Source organism: Monopterus albus, unplaced genomic scaffold, assembly GCF_001952655.1.
Source record: "Monopterus albus unplaced genomic scaffold, M_albus_1.0 scaffold15.1, whole genome shotgun sequence".
Classification (NCBI taxonomy): domain Eukaryota; kingdom Metazoa; phylum Chordata; class Actinopteri; order Synbranchiformes; family Synbranchidae; genus Monopterus; species Monopterus albus.
This window is the reverse complement of record NW_018127895.1, coordinates 740,142-762,523: the sequence shown is the minus strand read 5'-3', so window position 1 is coordinate 762,523 and position 22,382 is coordinate 740,142. Positions and strand designations below refer to the sequence as shown.

Below are 22,382 nucleotides of genomic sequence, written 5' to 3'. Positions count from 1 at the left end.
TGAGAGCTGGGCTTGCCTGCTGAATAGAGAAACTATGTCTGAACACCACAGGAAAACATGTAATGACACAAACTGGCATTCTCCCACCAACAGCTGCTCCTGTGATTGTGTGCATGTGAATTCTCAGGAGTCTTCACTCTTTTGTTCATGTTTTTTTTTTTTTTTGGTTGTAATTTCTGTCTCTGCTTTTGTTTATTTCTATTTTATACATTATTTTCACATATACTTCTCTGCTATAAGTGTCTGTGTATGAGAAGGGCAGAAGTGTAAAAACCAGTGGTGGACAAAGTATTTATGTCTATAAGTAAAAGTAGTGATAATACAGTGTAAAATAAACAAAACAAAGCAAAAAAAAAAAACCTGTTATAAGTAATAACTGTTATAAATAAACTGTTGAGCAGTTTAATCTGTAATAGTGCATCATATTTTAAAGGCCCCTTTTATGTTTTGTTTGTAAATCATATTTGTAGCAGAGCTAATAATTACATCTGATAAATAAATGTAATGGAATAAAAAGAACAACATTTCTCTTTGAATTTTAATGGAGTAGAAGTATGAACTGTCCAGGTACTGTATAAAATCTATAGTACTTCAGTAAATGTACTTTGTTACTTTCCACCACTGGTGGAAACACAAGCAGAGGAGAGAGAATGAGGAGGTCTGTGTGTGTGTTAAGTATTTTTATTTTATGCTACTTTAAATAGTATTTCTAGATTTCAGAGGGAAAGGTTACTTTTTATTTCACAGTGTATCCGAGAGACATAAAAAGCACATGATCAATTTATAAAATTTGATGAGTTTTTAAGATTAAACTGCCCAGCAATAAAGTATGCATATGCAACTTTAAAATGCACTAAAATGGATCCAGTAATTTAATATATCATAATGTAACTCTGACAAGGGCTTTATTGCTCTATAATGAGTACTTCTACTTTTGATATTTTAAGTATATTTTAATATGTCTGTACTTTTACTTGAGTGAGGTTTTATGTGCAGGACTTTGTTAGAATTATAATGGAGTATTTTTACACAATGGCATTTTCTATTTGTACTTAAGTAAAAGATGATAATAATAATATAATATTTCCTTTTTATACACATTTCCCAAAGATTTTGCTTGTTATGCATGTATTTGCCAGTTTAATAGGTACACCAAGCTAAAACAAGTGCAGTTTAATGGCCTGGTTCCCAAAGTAAAGGGCCAAAGGTGCTGCAAGATTTATTTCAGTTTGTCTTACTACATATATCTATTAATGTATTTTTTTGGTATTTTAATGGTGAAGAAGTGGTAGAAAATGAGACCAAAAGATGCAACAAAATTTCTGGACATGAATGAGGAATAGTTTGGTTCATAATCAGCATTTTAGAGCCTGCATTAGACTGTATCATTTATAGCTAAATGTTCCTATATCATCTGAGTGTGTTTGGTACGTTTGAGACCTTGCGATGTTGAATAGACTTTAAATTAATTTATAAACTGTAGAACAAGGGTTAATGTACTGTCGGTCACGGGAACCACCGTACTTTGATACTTGTAGTTTGCTTGGCCTCAGTGCATATGTGCAACATCTCTGTGACTGGTGTGGTTATCATGTGGTCTGCTGCGGTTTTGGGGGTTGACCAGAAAGTAGATGCAGCCTGCCAGTCGTGCATTAAGAGCTGAGGCTGATTCAACTGTCAAATAAGATGGAGCGGCTTTCTACCCTGCCAGTTTAAGCTTGCCATGGCTGACGAGCAGAGCAGCTGACTGAAAGTGCAGCGTCACTCTTCCTTATGTGCTAACAAACTAAATGAATCGTTCAGTCCACCAGCTGCAGACAAGCCAGTCTAGCTCCATTTCACAAGGAAAACAGTGTGCAAAAGAGCTGATCTAATTGAAAACACAAATCAGAGGCTCATTAAAGCATATTACCTTTATTTTAGATATACATACAGTGTAAACAACTATTTGAGGTCAAAGATCATTTGGCATTTAAACACAACATGATCAGTTGTCGGAAAAGTTCAGCAGCTATGGAGACATGTTGGTGTCTGTAACACAGGCTGGTGTGGGCAGCAGAGGACTTTTAGAAAGACTTGCTGCTGTCTCGATGGTGTGGTGTCCAAGCAGGCCACCCACCGGGAAAGAGGGACTGAGGAATGCTTTTTGCTGGATTACTTGTCTTGTCGGCCCCCTCCTTCCTCCTCAGACCTACAGTGTTGCTGTGTGTGGACATTGTCAGAAGTGCCATTACATACATTACCTGGAAGAGAGGAGTGTGTATGTGAGGACGGCATGTAGTTTTTAGCTTCCTCGTTGACAGACTATTCAAGTACAGAGTGTAGAAGGTCTTTAGTTTTGTTTTTCTCACATGATTAGTTGATTAGATAAAAAAAGGAGATAAAAATATACTTATTTCTAGTCAACCTTCAGGCTGAGCACTGTGAGTTTATCACCACTGGGGGATGCTTTACTTCTAGTTGAGTAGCAGTGTGAGTGAGACTCAGGCAGATAGCTGGCACGGTTTCATAAACATTTAATAGGAGACGCCCTGTATCCACAATGCCTGCCTGCACACATATGACAATGCCAGTTACTGTATTTTGTGGTTGGCTTAAATGTTTGTAGATTTATCTCACCTGCAACCGGTCAAACAAAGTGCAGGCTGTGTCTATATTTGCTGTGATCAGTGGAGTGACAGGCCACAGGGTGTGTGACTGTGAGGATGACATGCTCTGATGCTGTTCAAAAGAGCTGGCTGGCTTAGTTTGCTGCAGGACGTTAGAGCAGCCCCTCTATACTGGATATGTCAACATGACAGAGCAGTGTGTGTTCATGTGTGCGAGGGAGAGCAGGGGTTAAACTGTGTGCATGAAGAGAGGGTGTAGCCAGATTGACTGGTGGTGAGAGATAATGGGTGGGGACCAAAAGGTTTCACCGCTCGCCTGATGTTAACTGACAAACAGTTATAACCTGAGTTACTTTATGAGATTGTCACGATTGGAAGGTTCCTCCTGTCTGAAACAGCAGTAAATATTCCTGTTAATGTTATAGTACAGAATTTTACAATCGTGTTGGCTCGACTTTCACAACAGCATTTCAGTGTGCAAAACTATCACTAAGAAACCTCACAATAAATAAAAGTAAAAACTGTTAATTATCAAACAAGATCAGTATTTTTGCATTATGTACTATAGTTGCTATAGTCCTTGGAGAATTTATTTGATATATAAGCGGTAATAACTGTGCAACCTACACAGACATGCAATAGAAAAATATAAAAGAAGAATTTCCTTTGCAAAAGAAAAATATTTTGTGGTTTTTAAGTGATTAGCAATTTTCTACAATTGGGCTTATCGGATCTAACTACATTTACAAATCCACAACTTGCCAAGTCAGATAAAAGGTAAAAAAAACAAAACAAAAAAACATTAAATATAAATAATTAAGAGTTAAGATGGCGAGACATGTTTTAGTATTGAGGCAGCCAAAAGCAAAACTGCCAAAATGTTGATCTCTAAAATAGAAATTTAAAAAAATTGTATGTGTAGCACTGCGACCAACAGTTCTTTCATTATTTACTAATTGCTTTTATGTGTTACTAATAATCACCATTTAGTCCATGGAAGGAAAGAAAATAATGGAAAAAAACACTTGAAACCTGAAAATCTTTGGATTTTTCTTTTTACACTTTGTAAGGAAATGGTTTTGCATTTAAAACTAAGACTTTAGCAAGTCAGTCTGATATTAAGAGTTTTGCACTTTGAAAACAACATTGTGAAAAATTCTGTAATACATCATAACAGTCTGACAATACACAAAAGAAAAAATGTTTTGTAGTTTTTGTGAAGTGAATAACAGTTGCAATGTTGCAGTGATGCTGTTAGAATAGGGAGAAATGCTTGCAAACACATGATCGAGTTAGTGATCTTTATATTTATAATCAAGGCTGAGCATGAACATTGTGATTTTCACTTTGTGTAAAGACAACTGCACTTTGTATTTTGTCAGTTCAGCTTTTCACATGAAGAGTTCAGCACATTAAAATTTGTTAAGCCGTCATGTAGGAGTTCTGCTCTCCCTGGATAATGCTGTTGAAATAGGGAGAAATGTTTGTGGACATGTCACATTGCTTTGGCGATCTGTGTGTACATAATAAGCATGTGCTCTGTGCTAATATGAAGTGGCTGCATTCTAAGGACAGAGTGTCATGTGGTGTTTTGCACCTCCTATCAGAGTCAAAGAATTAGCAAGTTGCTTTGTCTCGTTACAGTACAACTCTCATTAGCGCTCATAAAATGCTGTAAATCAAGGAGACCTCGACTTTCAAAAGAACTTATGCTAATTTTCTGAACAAAAAGTTATGATCTTCCAGCAGTCCTGTGTAAGTTTACTGTGGCAGCCAATTTGTGTTATTATACAGTATATTCTGTTCTATTATGGCATATTTTTCAGTGGCATTATGTAGTAAGAGTCACAATACAGCAGTGTAAAAATACTGAAAGTCTTGTATTTAAAATGTAACTTAACATAGAAGTACTATTGGCTTTACTTAAAATATGAAAGGCAAAAATGTTTGCAAGTAGAAAAATGGCCTCTATCAGTGTTAAATTTGTTTATATATCCAAGTATTATAGTGACACAACGTATAAGTAGCATTTTTACGTTATAGTTGGTTGAGGTGAAATTTTTGAAGTAGGTGCTATGTACATGCAGCTAATTGTGTAACATGACTTTATATTTAAGTGTTCACTTGTTTTTAGAAGTACTAGAGTACAAATTTGTGGAACTTGTACTTAAGTACAGAGCTTAAGCAAATTTACTTTTGTTATTGTCCACCACTGCTGTTTGCAAATGATTCATAGTGTTTACTACAGCTCTACTATAATTCTTTATTTGTACAGGTTGTACTAAGTTTGCATTGTTATATCCCAGCTTACACATACATATGTTTCATATCTTTTGGATCCTTTAACATACATGAAGTAGTAGTCATGACTTTGTGTACTGTACGAGAAAGATTTTCTTACCTGGCCTATTTTGTCTTTGTTGGATTATTGCAGGAGGACATGAGAATCCACCAGGAAAATGAATAATGCATCTATCTTGCTCTCTTTTCTGAGCGGAGTCCCTGCAGTATCCATGAAAACAGCTACAGCAGTATAGTGAAGTCAAATTTGCTGGTAAGCAAGAAATTATTTTTTTTTCTATTTGTTCTATACTTTCAGCTTGACTTAAAATCCTGAGTTTGCATGTATAAATGGAAAGTAGTCAGGGTAATGGCCATTTCTCACATTTATTTGAATAAATTACATTGACTTATCACAGTTTTTCTTTACATCAAGCATACAGTCTTAGAATCCAGTGCAAGAAAAAAATAAAGCTTAAATAATCCAAAGACAGTCATGTGCAGCACAGACAATCCTTCCTTTCACATTGCTTCTGGATAATATACTGTATATATACACATCTATACTGTATGCGTATTCTTTTTCACAGTTACAAAAATAATATACAATACTGTAGATGCATACATAAGCGTATCGCATTCACTAAAGAAAACAAATTGGAGGATCTTGTAATTATAAGAAAACGGAGGCGTCGGAATGCTGCAGGACTTGACTGACAATTATGTTTTAAATTCTTTAGTTGCCATTGTTAACAGCTTACTTACTGTTCCAAACCATAAACAAATACAGGCTAAAAACAGGCCTCAAAGTCACTGCCTACAGTGTAACTCACTACTTATACATGGACTGGACAGGAGTTGGAAAGCTTCAGAACCTGCCTGAGAAACACTCTTAAAATTTCTTCAGAATGTACGTAATTCTGCCAACACATAGAACAGTATGTATCAAAGTGAACTGCTAATAGCTAATTCAATGTACTTTGTGTTTCAAGACGTACAGTAAACAAATATAGCCCAGGCTAAGGATCCAAATTGCAACCCACACAGTATCCACGGCAACATTACGCAGCCTACACTTCCTAATTCTTGTCAAAGTTTATATATGTTTGCATGAGCGATGATTATTAATGGCTAATGCTTACTCAGAATTACGAGATCTGGAAATCAGGATTTTGTAATAGGCTACAGTGTTTGCTATTTAAGAATACAGAGACATTATGGGCTACCTGTTGTAATTGTGTAGATCCTACAGGCAATTAGGTTATCTATATAATGAATATGAGCTTAAGTATCAGTTTTTTGCATAGTATTTTGGAAATTGTCACACTGAACATTACATTTTCAGTTATGTGAACAGATTATACTTTTACAAGAAGGAGCACATAGAATGTTGACATTGGCCTCTGAATTACTGTGGGCTGCAACTTGGACGTAAGTTGTAAGTGCCTTAGCAAGCTATTATAGTTAGCTAAGGCACCTGCAAACATATCAGGATGTTTGCTAACAAATATCAGGATCTGTTTCCCTGCTAATGCCACATGTTGTATCCACTTTGTCTTTTAAAAGCATCAGTTTTTTGTTCAGTAGCTTTAAAAACTTTAACTCTGGTTACTTTGACTTTGTAGTAGTGCATCCTGTCACACATCAGCTGTTCTTTTGTAAAAAGAACGGTCAAAAAGACACCTTCATCTTCAAGTAAATGTAGAGCGAAGAATTGTTCTCCTTCCTGTGTCCTGGCCTAGTTTTCAGAGTATGACGCCCTGCGCTCTGTCTCTATAGCGAGTTACACTGTAGGCCCTGTATTTGTTTACGGTTTGGAATGGTAAGTATTCCGACTTGGCTATTAACAGTTCAGTTTTGCTATGTCCTTTTGGATGCACTGACAACTATCACTGTTATTTTGATACTAAAGAAGCTCTGCAGCATTTCAACCCCTGCATTAGCTCATATTTTTAAGATGAGGATCTCTTAATTACAAGAGAAGATCTTAGTAATTATAAGACCCTGATCTCATGATTCTGAGATAAGAGCCTCCGGTTTTTTTCTTCTTTGGTGAACACAATGTACTTCCATAGATGCGCGATTATACACACAAGGTGAAAACAAAACACTGAAAAGCTGTACAGTCCTCACTGAGGGCAAAGATACACTGTTAAACAAAGAGAAAAAGTAAGAAGGAATCGTGTCACTTAAAAAAAAATTAAATACATGACCTCTTCAGATTATGTCACTATTCTTCCTTTAAAAGAAAGAAAAACACATAATATGGGTTATCAGTTGATTTTGCATAATTTAGTGCAATTCTAATCAATATAATGAATTTGATTTCAGATTAAACAGTTTTAATGTTGAACATTGTCAGGGACAGCATATGTTCAATACCTCAGCACCAGAGGTTGTCGGCAGCACCATCCCTGTGCATTACATATACAGTATGCAAACCCAGATGCGCTCCCTTTCCTCAAAATACACGCACAACATTACTACAAGATGGTGTAAAAATATTACTACTACACTGATTATTTTGCAGAAAAGTTAACACATTGTCAACATTGCCGAAAACAGCCCAAGTGTTCAGCTGGCTAAAACATGTAACAACTGAGGTCAGTCTGATTCTAGATCAGTTAAAGAAGGGAAACAAATCCCACACAACACTGCATACAAGCATATAGTGGGTCAGGGAAAATCAGACACCATGTATAAGATCTACTAATGTGAGGTCTGACATGACATGGAAAGGGGAAAGCAGCAGCCTTTTGTCTGTATTATCATGAAGAAAAAGGGTTTTTAGTGTAAGTTGCATCATTTCGGTTTCATCTCCACTGAGACAAACATATTTCTCATTCCACTTGTTCAGTCCTTTGTCTTTGTTAGAGAGGATCATTTTTGGCTATTTCTAGTTTTATCTTAATGGCTTATAGATGGCTAAACTACAGTACTCTGAGAAGACTAATCGCACTAGTAGGGATGCAGCAGGAGGGGCCTGCACCTGCTGCGGCAGAGAAAACAGTTGCCCCGATGAGCAGTTAGGTCCTGTAAGTTATTATATGTCAACATTTTTCCACAAGTTAACTTGTGCACCAGAGTTTAACAACACTTCAAACTGTTTAAACTTGTTTTTTTTGCAAATAAAGTCATCCCTTCACTAATCGCCGCTTCAAATACTTGGGGCTGCAGGCTTTGCCCTGTTGCATCAGACAGATTTACTGACAACTTACTGTTAGTTAATTCAGGGTTTTTTGGGTAACTTTGGTTTCTAAATCACACAGGACCCATCACGCACACATGTTGGCATGAACAACAAAATGCCATGGCTAAATTTAGACGTCAGCTAGGTGAATCTATCTACAGCTTTGTTGAAACTCCGAATAGTTAAAATGTGAGGATGCCCTTTGGACAGAGGTTTTAGGCACGACAGGGACCTGAGCATGCCAACAGATGACTCCAGTTAAAAAGAGAACTATTTAAAACTAAACTGAATCAGCTCATGTTTTTTTTAATAAGATAAAAGGTTAAACATTTGAGACCATGCGTGACCAAGGTTCCAAAAACCATGAAGCACACAGCCCAATTTTTTTTCCTAGTATGTGAGAGAAACTACTGTAAAGGCTCATGGCAGACTGACAGCCAACGTAAACTGAGACAAAAACAGGAATGGATAAATGACTATAGAAGGCTGCAGGTACGTCTTAGGAAAAGGGGAAGCAACGACATCAGTGGTGATTTTCCTTATTTAAGGTTTTTACACTCAGCGCATATGTGCTTTAATTCCTCATCAATTTTGTTTGTATGTTCATTCATTATTGTGTTGTTGCTGTTTTGACTCCTTTAAAGTAGAGTGCAGGTGGTTAGTAGGAATGTTTAGCAAAGGGTTACCAGGAATGCTTTTTTTGGCCGGGATTTTTTTTTCTCCACTGTTGTAGATGCAGCTGGTAGGCGTGACGTCCTAGTGTGACAGCGGCACCAGGATATCCACGTAGTTGATGGGAAAGAAGCCGGAGTTGCCATGCAGCATCCCCTCATACCAGTTTTCATCGATCTTATTGGTCAGGGTGATAATTTCGCCTTCCTTGAAGCCTAGCTCGCCTTCGTTCTCAGGGTCAAAATCGTACAGTGCACGACAGCAGGGCTGGTCCATAAAGGCTGGAGATACAAGAGGAGGACAGTTAGAAGAGAGGCTAAAAGTGGAGATTAGGTGCTGCATATAGGTTAGGGGTGTAATGATCACAAGAAAAGCTTGTGAAAAGCTCACCTGGAGACCTGCCTGAAAGGGAGAAAGAGAAGCAGCAGCAGACAGGAGAAGACAAAGCAAGTGAGACAAAAAACATGACAATTATAATTGAATTTGCAATGTTTAAAGGAATAGTTCAATAGTTCTCTTTCTGGTGGAGAGTTATACAAGAGGATTAAAAGACTGATACCACTCATATCTGTCAGCCAGCAGCTGGTTAGCTTAGCATGAAGACTGGAAATGGGGAAAACATAGCAATGTTGTGGACTGTCTGGGCCAGATACTCTTTTTTCTTATGTAAAACACTTCCAATAGAACATAAATCTTAACTTTTCTGTCACTTAACGAATTTTGTTTTTGTGTGTGGAAAGAAACTCCCACTACACCTTCAAAGTACCAAAGGGTGCTTTCCACACTCCAGCCTCTGGGGGAGCCGCGGTCAGCCCTTTATAGAATACTGTACCAGAATGAGGAGAGCAAGCCGCATAAGAAGGTTTACATGGTTGGATAAATAACACAAAGTTGAGATTTATATATTATGGGAAGTGTTTTCAAACTATATATTTTTTGGTTTTACAAAAGAAAAGGCCTCAGCGATGGAGACTAACTGGTTGTTTCCTCGTTTCTAGTCTTTATGGCTGCCTGTAGTGTCACATGTAGCATCTGGAAATTAGTCGTATCATTCTTCTTATTTAACTTCGACCAAATAAGCACATTTCCCAAAATGTCAGACAATTCCTTTAACATTAAAGCAAAGATGAACACTTTTTAAAAAGGAAACAAGGGGTTAGGCAGAAGCAGCACTGCAGATGAGCTGCAAACAAAAATGCAGACAAAACAGACACTTCCACAAAAGTTCATTTAAAGACAGATAAAATGAGTGACAGAGATTTTGCATCTCTTCCCAAGTCACTCTAGCTCACCTGGAGATCTTGCTGCAAGGGAAAAGGAGAAAACAAAGGTGGGAAAAGGACTTTTAGATAGAAAAGTTATGGATGAATGGATAAGTAGTTGGTACAGCAATGAATAAAGTAAGAAGAAATATAAGTTGGACAACACGGTGAAAGAGAAAGAGCAGCAGACAAAAACAGGAGGATAAGACCGATCAGAAGACTAAAAGAACACAACAGAAATAGCAAATGCTCATCTGCTGCTAAATTCTTAATTGTCAGTCTGGCATTCTTTACAGTGAGCGAACCGCACTTGTTTTTCTGATGATTGACTATCATTTGACTGCAATAATTTTCTAATTACAAAAAGATAAAAGACAGACAAAAGATGAAGTGATGGAAGCGATATAGGGGTATGTTTTGGGGATCTGTCTCTCACCTGGAGACCTGGCTGTGAAGAGAGAACAGGAAACAACATGAAGGAGGGGGACAGACAGCAGCAGAAGGGGTTTTGAGTTTTCAGTGTAAATGAAAGGATGTTGTTGAAGAAATCAACGTGATCGCACTGACGCAGACACATATGGACAGAAGAAAACGCACAAGTTTGACATGGCTCACCTGGAGACCTCGGCCCTAGAAGCACAACAGAAATCATAAGGGGAAAGAGAAGAGTGCAGAGTTGTACTCATTAGTTCTGGTGATGGATATTCTGTTCACTACAGGTCATAAACTGAAATGCTGAGAATAGAAAGATAAAATTATCAGAGACTATCAATTCTCAAATATCTTAATTTAATTTACTAACCCAGGACTGGCAGACTGACATTAACAGTGAGCAGAGGCAACTACTTGTTGGTTTTAAGCTATGACATTGTACTGTATGAGTGTGTACTGATATAAATATGCTGTTTAAATGTACAATGCAATGCTATATACTGTATCTACCACTCTTCTTCCTTTGTTGGCCTTTGTTAGTAAAGCCCCAGTAGCATCAGTATTATTTTTTACTTGAGGATTTATAGTCAAAATTAAAAACAGAGAAAGTTGATAAAGAAAATCATGAATTAATAAAAACTAGTCTAAAAACGATCCTATACTGCTGCACGTTTTACTGTCCTGTCGTTACATTACTTGAGAGACTCCCCACTGACAGATTACAGTGCACATAGTGCAATAGTGGGCTTTATATTCTGGGTCTCACCTGGAGAGCGAGCACTGTGGATGCCTCCATTGTGATTCTCACTGAGGGTGATGTCCAGAGATGTTCGTGGTTTAGGAACGAACTCTTTCCTCGGTTTGTTAGAAGCGTCCCTTATCCTGCAGAGTGTAGGACACAGAACTCATACATGCAGAAATAACAGAGGCCGACATTAACCATATTCTGTTGCTCTGGTAAAGAATAGTTCAAACATGTACTATCCTGAGAGCCACTGCATGATGTTATTTTAAGCACATCCATCAATAATGTACAAAAACGCAAAATGTGCCAGTACTGACCGTTCATCGATCTTACTGGAGAGCTGTGTGAGGATCTCAGTGGCCCGGCTGTGGTACTCCACCTGAGCATGGACCAGAGCAGCGAGCTGGCTCACCTGTTCAACCTATTGATACAAGTAGGAGAAGGCAGACTGTTACACACTGTTGCCATTATAGCTTGGGGTACACGAGTGATTAATTCATTCATTAATTATACTTTCAATTAAATATTATGACAATTCATTGTGAGAGATCTCTATCACCATATTCCAGAGCCCAAAGAGACATGTTGGGTTCGCATGGTGTGTCTGACCAACACTCAAAATAAAACAACTAAGCTAATGCTAAAAATGCTAATTTTTTGAGAAGGAATTATAACATTTACAACATGTTTGTATGTTACATGGGGGGAAAAAAAAAAGTAAATGTAATCATCAAAATGGTTGCTTATTTTTGGTGTTACACTAACCAATGGTTTGTTTTAGAAATAAACCAATTTAGATGTAGATGAAGTTGGATGGGTGGGACATTTACATTTACTGATGTTATAGAACACATTTCAGTATGTAAATAGTCAAAGCCAATTAACTGCCATGGTTTAAGGTGTACAAAAAGGTAATGGAAGTGGTTGTAGTTATATACATAAAGTTTGAGTTGTTAAACAGCTGAAACTGTTGAAGGACTCAAAATATCAGCTGCATCTAATGAACAACACAATTACTGTAATTAACATCAAGTAGCGAGACTCTCGATGGGGGAACCGGGACTACTTACATCACTCTCCAACAGGTTGAACATGCTCTGCTCCGCAATCTCCTTGGAGTCGTCGAATTTCTCGAGTGCTTGCTTGATCCCGTCCTCTGTCACTTTGCCCTGACGCTTCTTCTTATAATCAAAGTCCAGACGGCGACCCTCCAGTTTCTTTAGGTGATGCTGCAGTAGAAGACCACACAATAAATCAGAATCTTTCATCTGCACACAAGATTATTAGCCCCCCCCTGGGTTGAGTATCAAAGTTCTGCTCATCTACCTGGATCTCCTTGAGATCTTTCTCATGGAGGTTCTGCAGAGGATCAATGAAGTTCTGCTTGACCTCCATGTCCAGAGCATCTTTAACGTCTCCCAGCTCACGCATGGTTTCCCCAGCATCGATCAGAGCGAGGCCTGAAAAATAAATAAGACATTTAGATACTAAAACCTCAGGTATAAAACTCATCTCAGTGTTAGTCCATGGTGTAGAAAAGGGTTCATCTCCTGCAACACTATCATAAGGTATTTCTCTTCAGTGCTTTCATTCGTCAGCTAAATAAGAAAAACTTGACACATCTTGTCTGGAAAATAGGCTCATGCATTTTTCACAACGTTACTGTGTCCTTGAGGGAATAGAATTATGCCACTTTGTTCTAGTGAAGCCTATAAAGAAAGTGTTTGTGCTTCTCTTTCTGTGAGAAGCTTGAAGATGCTGCAGCTCACCGAAACTGGACTCCTCTCCGAGCTCCCTGCCAAACCTCTGCATGGACTCTCCCAGGATGGTCTCGGTCTGTGTGTAGCCCGGCCCCTTCTCCTGGCCCCGCATACGCGACATGGAATTCATCATGCTCATCTTGGCTCTGGTGGCTATAGAGACAAGGCATTAATGAAACGAAACACCTCTGGGCTGAATGACTGTGTCTGAAATTTCTAGTCTGATGACACAATGCCCGAGGCATCAAAGTGAACTCTATTAAAGGGTTTCACTGTTATTTGTTGCTTGCAGTTATTCTGGAGGTCATTTCATGTGACTGTTGTAGTAAAACATAAGACTATTCAGTTTCATCACCATGCAAAATTCAGAAGTTTTAAAAAAAAATGTATTTGAGTTCTGATTTTAACTCTTTAATTTTAACTTTAATCGGACCTTTTTAAAGTTATCTTTAAAAACTCAGAATTCTTTCTATTCAGAAGTGTTCCTAATATTCTGACCCTTTCATATATGTAGCTAGGAAGGACAAAAATATAGACACCTCTGAATAAAACATAGTCCAGTACAACACCAGCTTTAACTATGACCTCAATAATAAACATATCATTGAATTTATACATTTGACAATTTCACCAAAAACAAACATTTTGAGCTTCATGAAACCAGATGTTAAGGTGGACATGTTGAAGTGAAGTGCATACAGATGTACAGGTGTGACTTTTAAAGGGGCTGGTCAGTGTATATGACTATGTACAGTACATCTAAGTGACTGTCTGTAGTCATGTGTACACATACTTATACTTATGATATATATGTATGCTTGTGATAATATAGTATATTCTTCAAGATGGTTATTAGCTACGTATTTTAAGCATCGTCTCTTAGAAGGCTGGCCTTATGGCTCAGAGAGATCCAGGTAACCAAAACGGTCAGGCATAGCTGGTTTGTGTCACCTGGGTTTGGCTGCAGATACTCGGTGGTCTTGGTTATGATGTCCTGCACCGCCCGAGAGGTGGTGTCCACCCTCTGTAAACCAATGCATGGAAGGAGACAGAAGCAGAAGGCATACTGAAATAACAGTCAAGAAAAAGATATGTACAACAACAAAAACAAGTAATGGCTAAAAGACTGTATGAGAGAGATATAACAGCAATAATACAATGTATGGCTCTTTAAACCTGCCATCTAGCAGGGACAAAAATGGATAAAACAAAGTGTTGATTTGTTCTGCAGCTTGGTGGTGAGAGGGCGACATGCAGAACAGAGCCAGCATCACTTCTGTGTTTGTGTTTCAGTGTGATGAAACCAGCCAGCACCCAGCCTCTCTTACTGCGGCGCACGGTGGAGCCACCAACATACTAACACGCACGGCCACACGTTCAGTACACACATGCAGTGACATGAGGTGATCCTTAAAAAAAACATAAGCGCTCTTATGTACACATGGATTCTGTGGGAATATTTTAAATGATTTTAAAAAGTCAAGTTTACACACAAATCTTCATTTTCAGCTGTACCTTCACGCTAGGCCAGGTTTCCAGGCATACTGTAAAGCTGTTGCATCACAATGTGATGAGTGGGCGGCCACCAAGATAAACAGGCTGCCTTTTTTAGCCAACTCCTTTTGCCGCCTTTCAGTTTACATTCAACTTCAGCGTAATCATTTTTCTATGAGGTGCTGAATATTAGTGAAATGAGACATTATTATCCTCTTTCAGAAAGCTTTAAGTCCTTTAACATTTTGCAAAGAGACATGCTTCTTGTGGGGAAGTGTTAAAGGCAGGAATTTGAGTATTAAGATGAAAATTCAATGAAACAATCAAAAAATATCATGACTGAATGAGTTTCATAATGCGGGATAATGCTGCTGGGCCTTTTTCAGTTTTGATTTTCTATTAATCTGCCAGCAGTGGTCAAACATGTTGGGATAAATGGTTGTGTAAAAACTGCTCCTGCACAGATCTGTTGGGAACCTCACAATTCTTTGATTGACTGAGGTGATTAAATGTCTAATAATAATCTCTAGTGCTGTTTGTCATCGTCAAGATGATGATGGGAAATTGATTAGTCTCGCCTTTTCCATTTCAGTGAAGTCATCATCGAGCTTCGTTCCTTCAGCTCCTCCAACTTTCTCGCTCACTTTCTGCAAAACAAGGTGAAAAACAAGTGTTTTAGCTTTTATCATCCGGGTCCAGTGCAGTCATAACCAATTTAACAGTTGTCTCTACTGAGATGACATTTATTCGTGAAATGACATGAAAAATGACCTCAGTCAACAAGATTAAGATTTCTAAGAATCAGTTCTCAGACTGTTTTTCTTAATGGCTAAATCGAGATATTTATATTATATAATATTTGAAACTTGAAATTTGAAACACAGATCCATCTGTACGGACAAATACACAGAAATAACACTTCTGGGCTCCCGTCCCCTTGGTCTGCTGATAATATTTACCAGCACCCGGCTCCAGTCTGTCATGTCACCAGATGCCTGCAGGGGGCAGCAAACTGACACAATGAGGACAGACACAGCCCTCAGAGGAAGAACTGAGGGAGGGTAAACTGGCTTTCAGGTAACATCACAATGCATGATTAAAGAAACTAAAACCTGAGGCCACTGGATGAAGCCTTTTGTTGAATTAAAGGGGAAAAAAATATCACACTGTACATGTACTTACACAAATTGAGTGAATTTAACATTTTTGGTTTTTGAATACTCATCTTTGGCATTGATGTAGTCAAAGAAAATTCAAAGGTCCTAAAAGAGTGAAGTACCTGGAATTAAATGAGTAAAAAAATTAGTATTTTTCCAAGGGTAAAACACTGAGGGGTGATCTGTGATGGGGGGTTATAAGACTAAGCCAGCCTGTAACAGCAGTTTCTTCAGTGAAAGACTGAGGATTGGTGCTCTGAGTCATCTTAGCCACGTCTCTCCTGATCCCACCAGTATTTTAGCATTCAAACACACACACACACACACACACACACAGAAGAAGTCTACAACTAACCACATTTCCTGTCATTAGCTTCACCTACACATCACTGTAATATCTTCAAATTCTCCTTGAGCTTGTTGCCATGGAGACAGGTACCTGCCCATGCCTGACTTATCAGGTATATTAGTGTGAATGTTTCTGCATCTAAAACTTCCTATTTGTTTCACTACTTAACTGGGTTACATGGCATCATCACTTCTTGGGAGACAATGCTGCTAAAATAGAGGTGTGGCTGTTTAGGTATCATACTATATGTGCATTCACGCCACAGCTGTGCCAAAGCAAGTGATGGATGTAGTGACAGTGCTCATCCAAGCTGCCAAATAACATACTGTAAAGGTTTACACCTGGGAAGCAATGTGAAGTCAGTTACTACCCGGTTTCAGATGTGTACGTGATGTGAATGCACAGAACTGTTTTATTTTATAACACTGATTCATAATATTAAATATTAATGGGCCGGCTGAGCTACACACATTTCAACCTGACAAAGACGAGGATAACACCAAAGAGAGAATGTGAGTGATTCTTTGTGACAGTGGGGGATTTAAACTTGTCGGCAGATGCTGTCAACTCATGGTATAAAGTACAGTGGAGTGAATGGCTGCGTATAATGATGCAGTCACTGTTTTGCTGTTTCTACAGAATAGTGCCAATTATTCTTCGTCTACAGAGAGAACTAGGTTGATCCAAGATGACGATTAGTGTTCACACCAGGTTTGGCGGTCTCAAGAAGAGCTTCAAGATAACGGAGATATATAAAACCGAACAATTCCTTTTACACAGGGTTTTAGAAATCCGGTGTGCTTTTTCTTTTACTCTATAATCTTGCATTTAAACTCGAACTGACAGAAGGGTTACACCCGTACCTCAACTAACACTGTCTGCTCTAAACCAGCAGCCTGGAGAGTGTGCACATGAAGCATTTGAAGACACCCCATTTCCCCACAACAATGATAAATTTGAGGCTAAAAATTGATCAGCTGTGCTACAAAATCCTTATAAACATAACGTTTACAATTTGGGGTTGCAACTAACAGTTATTTTTGATTAATCTGATTGTTTTCTTGCCTCTTGCCAATCAGCTGGGATTGGATCCAGCCCTCTGGTGACCGTCTTCAAGATAAGCAGTATAGATAATGGATGGATGGATGATTGTTTTCTTAATTAAACAGGTAATCCTTTGGTCTATAAGATCGTGAAACAGTTAAGAAAAAAAAAAAATTCACAACCCCAGTTGATGTCAGTAAATTGCTCGTCTTATCCAACCAACAGTCCAAATCCTAAGATATTCAGTTTATGATCACATACTGTACAATGCATGGCTATTTCCCCCACCACTGACGCTACATCCTGATCACCTACATTCATTAAATAGTAGAGGAATGATGACTGGACAAATTTCAGGTTTACAAATCTGATCTCTGACTGAAGCAAAAAGCAGCTGTACTTTTAGGAACCAGGAATGAAGACTGCTGTAGTGATGCAGAACGACTCAGCTCACACATTATTCAAAGCTCTAAATTCAACAGCCTATATGTGTCTCATACCCATGATTCCTTTGGCTTAGGGACAAAAAGCGGCTAGAGAGTCGACAGCTATATTTTGAGCTAAATGCATGAAAAACAGATCGGCTGAGCTTTGCCGTTGGGGACATGCTTATAGCTTGACAGAAGAAGAGCAACTAGATGAATAAAAATTAGCTGTTGGGAGTTGTTTTCAGTTAAGTGGAGCATTGCTGCTGTGTATGTTTGCTGTCAATGCACGTCAACCCCATGACACCAGCGAAGTGGAGAGCAAAGACAGAACCAGTGTTGAGCTTGGATGGCTGCAAGCTGATAACACAGTTTAGGACAGTGATGGAAGAGAGATGCATGAACACAGGCACATACAGTGAGGAACAGAAGTATTTGAACACCCTGCGATTTTGCAAGTTCTCCCATTTAGAAATCATGGAGGGGTCTGAAATTCACATTGTAGGTGCATTCCCACTCTGAGAGACAGAATAAAAAAAAAATTCAGGAAATCACATTGTATGATTTTTAAAGAATTTATTTGTCTTGCACTGCTGAACATAAGTATTTGAACACCTGAGAAAATCAGTGTTAATATTTGGTACAGAAACCTTTGTTTGCAATTACAGAGGTCAAACGTTTCCTGTAGTTCTTGACCAGGAAAAGTTTGGTGGTGTGTGTGTGTGTGTGTGTGTGTGTGTGTGTGTGTGTGTGTGTGCGCTGGCACTGGCTTGCCGACCCACTGTCTCCATCTGTGGTTAACTGAGCTCTCTTTAGCAGAGAACATCTCCTCTCCCTTTTCTCCTCTTCTTCCATCAATAGAGTCTTTGTCAGTGTTGTTCTTCATCATTTATGCATTAATGCAACATGACATAAAAGGAAATAATGTCCTTAAAAATAAAAAATGTGGGCTAGTATTTTCAAAGTGATTTGAATTTAGAGTAGTGCTTGAAGCTTTTATTTGGTGGAGAGGAGTAAAATCCTGTGATGATCCTTCATAATGTAGCTGGGTGGCTGTAGTTGTTTCATCATGAGAACAATCATGAGAATAATTTAAGGGTATTGACAGATGGTCATTTTTTATGGCATACTCCTGAATCACTTCATCATCACTATGGAAACTGTGTGTGTGCTCCTTTAATTTGAGTGAACTGAGCTGAAGGTCCCACAGATTTGTTATATTAAACTGTAATCTTCAATCATCTCTAATTTATTGGATCCCCAGCTGCTTCTCTTGCTGCCCCCATCCTTTGAGTGTCTTTGCTTGTGCATGAGTTCGCATATACATATGTATGCCATATATGCATGTGTGTCCCCCAAAGCAATAAAGTCTTTCATTTTTTTATATCTCCATCTCCCATATTCCCACCCACACATAATTGAACAGCACTGCAGCCTGTGAATATTGTGTTAGAGAGACACCCGCTGGTAGGTGTAGGGAGTGCGCTTCACATGTTACCTACTGAACATAGAAGCCCTACCCATTAAGGAGCTCAGACAGGTGCTACTAATTTAGATTAATGAGTGGAGTAGAGGTGGACTTTTTCAAGGCACAGTAACAGGTCTTTGAGAGCCAGAATTCTTGCTGTTTCTCAGGTGTTCAAATACTTATGTTCAGCAGTGCAAGACAAATAAATTCTTTAAAAATCATACAATGTGATTTCCTGAATTTTTTTTTTAATTCTGTCTCTCAGAGTGGGAATGCACCTACAATGTGAATTTCAGACCCCTCCATGATTTCTAAGTGGGAGAACTTGCAAAATCGCAGGGTGTTCAAATACTTCTGTTCTTCACTGTACACACACTCGGAGACACAAAGACTACAGTATGTAACATATCACAGCCATTACCCACCAGGCTGATGATGGATAAGCGACTCCCAGTGACTTTCTACACAACACAGTATGCAACTGTAACCCAAGCTACTGACGACCATAAAACCAGCTATCTAAAATGTCCTGGGGAGCCAACAATGTCACTGTGCTTTCACACATCACTGATACCCTCATCTGTCCCTGGCTCAACAACACACTTGCCTTTGTCCACTTTCTCTCAGCCCTCACCCGAGGCTGACAGAATTGTCAATAGTTGCAGATATTTGGTCAGAAACCACTGAACAATATATATTTGTCTCCTGATGATGGTGCTCGACAAAAAAGTCACCAAAGAATTTGAAATTGATCCTGAGAGGTCATGAATGTTTGTAACAAATTTCATGGCAATACATTCAGTAGTTGTTGAAATATTTCAGTCACACTGTGAGCATGGCTAAAAAAGAACCTGGAACTGCTAAACTAACTACAAACCAACACAATGAAAACCTCCAGGTTGGTTCATATAAAGCCTTTGATCCTTCTCTGCGCTCAATTCTTCTCCACCTGGCAGCCAGGTAAACCGCATCAGACCACATAAACATGCTAAATAGTGAGAATAAAATAACCCAGGGATCTCGCCAATGGCTGCAGGGCGTCCTCCCTCCCTCCTAGTCTCAAAATCTCTTAAATGATCACAAGGGTCAGACAGCAGAGTGTGTCATGAGCTGCTCTCACAGGGAATCTTTTAAGAGCACATCAGCATCTGTGGGGCCTCAGGTGTCCTCAAAAACAAGATGCAGTAGACAAAGCACATTGTCAATAATTAGGACAAAGTTTAAATTGAAAAATACTGTTTTTAAATATAAAAAAAAAAAACTAAGATGGATGCTGTGGCCAAAAACTAAAACACACACACAAATCACAGTTATAAAATGGAAAATACTGTATTAAGCAAATAAATAAGGATTTGTAAAACTACTATAGTTTCATTCAACACACTGAAATGTGTAACATTCTCCCATTATCCGCCCCCCAACAAATAAACCTTTACCAGGTATTGGCCCCCACTCTGCTATATTTAATCAGCACAGAAAATCCACCTGTAGATCGACAGTATTTCCTTTCTATAAAAAGACCTGCTGACACAGCTTAACAGAAACCTTCCTGTCAAACACATCAGGAGAGTTTATAAAGCATAAAGGTTTAACATCTGAGCTAAGACCATTATCCAGCTGACGAGGAAACTGACCTGAGGACACTCTGGTACATAAAGTGTCTGTTGCTGCTTTTAAACACATGTCCCAGGATCAGATTATGCTATTCACAGAGCACAGAATCAATATTAACACATCAAATCTGTAAATGCACACACAAGCACTGTTCATGCCTGAGGTTAAGATGATGGCTTATTTGTTTTCATGCTTCTACAACTGTCCTTAACAAAAAAAAAAAGAACCCAAACAAGTAAGAGCAGCTTAAGGTTTGCCAATATTCTCCATTAACTGATTAAGAAAGCAGTTTTAACCCTTTTAATATCATACATTTCTATGGCTGTAACTTACATATTTCCAACAGTGTCCCACATAAAGAATGAGAAAAAAATAGTCTATTTATGTTATTTGTATGCTGGTGTATAGATCTGGTGTGTTTTAGAAAACCCCTTCTAAAACTAAGTCTTTATAAATAGATATTATGCACATCCTGATCAATAATTTTTCAAGTGTTACTGACACTGACAGCAGGTCAAGTCAGTCAGAGGAGCGCTGCAGCCACTCACAAGCGGTGGGGAGCTGAAATGGTACAATCCACATGGTAAATGGCTGAACGCTACATTTTAATGGATAGTTGCAAACCCAACAACTTAGTCACCACCCTTAAAGTCTTTTATGTTGTAAAAGTAGACTACAATGTCTGAAAACACTGCCAATAAAGCCCAAATCTCAGCTGCTGCAGCACCCCCCTACTTTGCAGCTATGCCCATGGTAGTTTCACCCAACATAAGAACTCTATTTTAAAGCACAATCTATTTTAAATAGTTTGCTGCTTCCCCTTTTTATAATGCATTTTATTGACGTTTATACTCCTCAAAACCTATAAAGCAGATGCTGTACTTGGGGACAGTGGGGGTTTGAGCTAAATGCTAACATCAGCATGCTAGCACGCAGACATCTTTTTACTGCTTTGCACTTATCATCATCTTTGTGCTAGCCTATACTTTCTGCATTCACAACTGTACTCTTAGCATTAGCACCAGTCACATGGCGCCCAATGTGAGGTTCACTGAGAGTGTGCTGCGGCTGCTGCTCTCCTTCCCCCGCCTCCTCCCCTCCTCTTTGCTCACTAGTCTAATCCTGGCTGGGCACATGGAGGCCCCGGCTGTATATACGCCCACGGTGAAGGAGGGAGATTGAAAATGACAAGAATGATTAGTGAGGCTATTAGAAGGATAAGCCCTATTGACTCTTTCTGGCAACTTTAACAACAACCCCCCCTTCCCCCCCAAAACACCAAATCCATAACTGCAGCCTTTTCCCCTCTGAATGGAAGCATCTCCAAACATGTCATTTTAGTCTGTAATAAAGTTCAGCAGCTAAATTTTTCACCTTTTGTCCTTCATTTTCACCTTGCATGTTGTGAGCGCTTGGGACACCTGGGAATATGACAATGAATTGCCAAAGCTTGAAGAGTAAAAAAAAAACAAAATGGGGTAACATAGAAGATCTTTGTCTCACCTCCTCTTTGTTTTTCAGATTGCCTTGCTGTTCTCATTGTCACCTTTTTCATGCAACACTGCACCGAGTATATTCGCTGCTAAACTGTGACTCAACAATATGTCTGACTGTACAGTATTCATCTTGCTGCCACAGTTAAATCTTAACTTCAGTTGACCAGGATTTCTAAAGATACAACACCAAAAGGACGAAACTGTGCATGGATATTAGCACTTTATTTAGGAGCAAGCCTTTAATTGTACTGGCTGTCCTGGGAACAGGCCCGTGCACTCGCAGAATCAGGGAAAATCCATTTCTTGCTCTTAAATCTTGGTGTTTAGAGCCAGCATGGGGTTGGCACATTTTTGCTTCAACTACAGGAGTTTCAGGATGACAGTA

General features: G+C 38.8%; 1 protein-coding gene and 1 long non-coding RNA gene across 11 annotated transcripts in view; one reads left to right on the top strand and one right to left on the bottom strand.

Moving 5' to 3' along the window:
* The window catches only part of LOC109955547 (uncharacterized), a 7,277-nt gene extending 2,105 nt beyond the window's left edge, over positions 1-5,172 (top strand). The window contains exon 3 of the long non-coding RNA XR_002274277.1: positions 5,044-5,172. This is a non-coding gene — a long non-coding RNA (uncharacterized LOC109955547). The remainder of the gene's footprint in view (positions 1-5,043) is intronic.
* Positions 5,173-8,787: 3,615 nt separating this feature from the next.
* sh3gl2a (SH3 domain containing GRB2 like 2a, endophilin A1) overlaps positions 8,788-22,382 on the bottom strand; it is a 27,706-nt gene continuing 14,111 nt past the window's right edge. Inside the window, exons 2-12 of one of the 10 annotated variants that reach the window (XM_020591804.1) lie at positions 15,023-15,091; positions 13,902-13,974; positions 12,960-13,103; positions 12,517-12,650; positions 12,261-12,419; positions 11,508-11,611; positions 11,212-11,327; positions 10,629-10,643; positions 10,044-10,055; positions 9,149-9,153; positions 8,788-9,039 (exon numbers count right to left, since the gene is read on the bottom strand). In XM_020591804.1, coding sequence (XP_020447460.1) covers positions 8,836-9,039; positions 9,149-9,153; positions 10,044-10,055; positions 10,629-10,643; positions 11,212-11,327; positions 11,508-11,611; positions 12,261-12,419; positions 12,517-12,650; positions 12,960-13,103; positions 13,902-13,974; positions 15,023-15,091 — 1,035 coding nt within the window. In that variant the 3' untranslated portion in view covers positions 8,788-8,835. Of the gene's footprint in view, positions 9,041-9,141; positions 9,154-10,043; positions 10,056-10,449; positions 10,462-10,628; positions 10,644-11,211; positions 11,328-11,507; positions 11,612-12,260; positions 12,420-12,516; positions 12,651-12,959; positions 13,104-13,901; positions 13,975-15,022; positions 15,092-22,382 lie in introns of all 10 variants that reach the window. The other 9 variants (XM_020591802.1, XM_020591805.1, XM_020591808.1 and 6 more) reach the window with 9 other exon arrangements.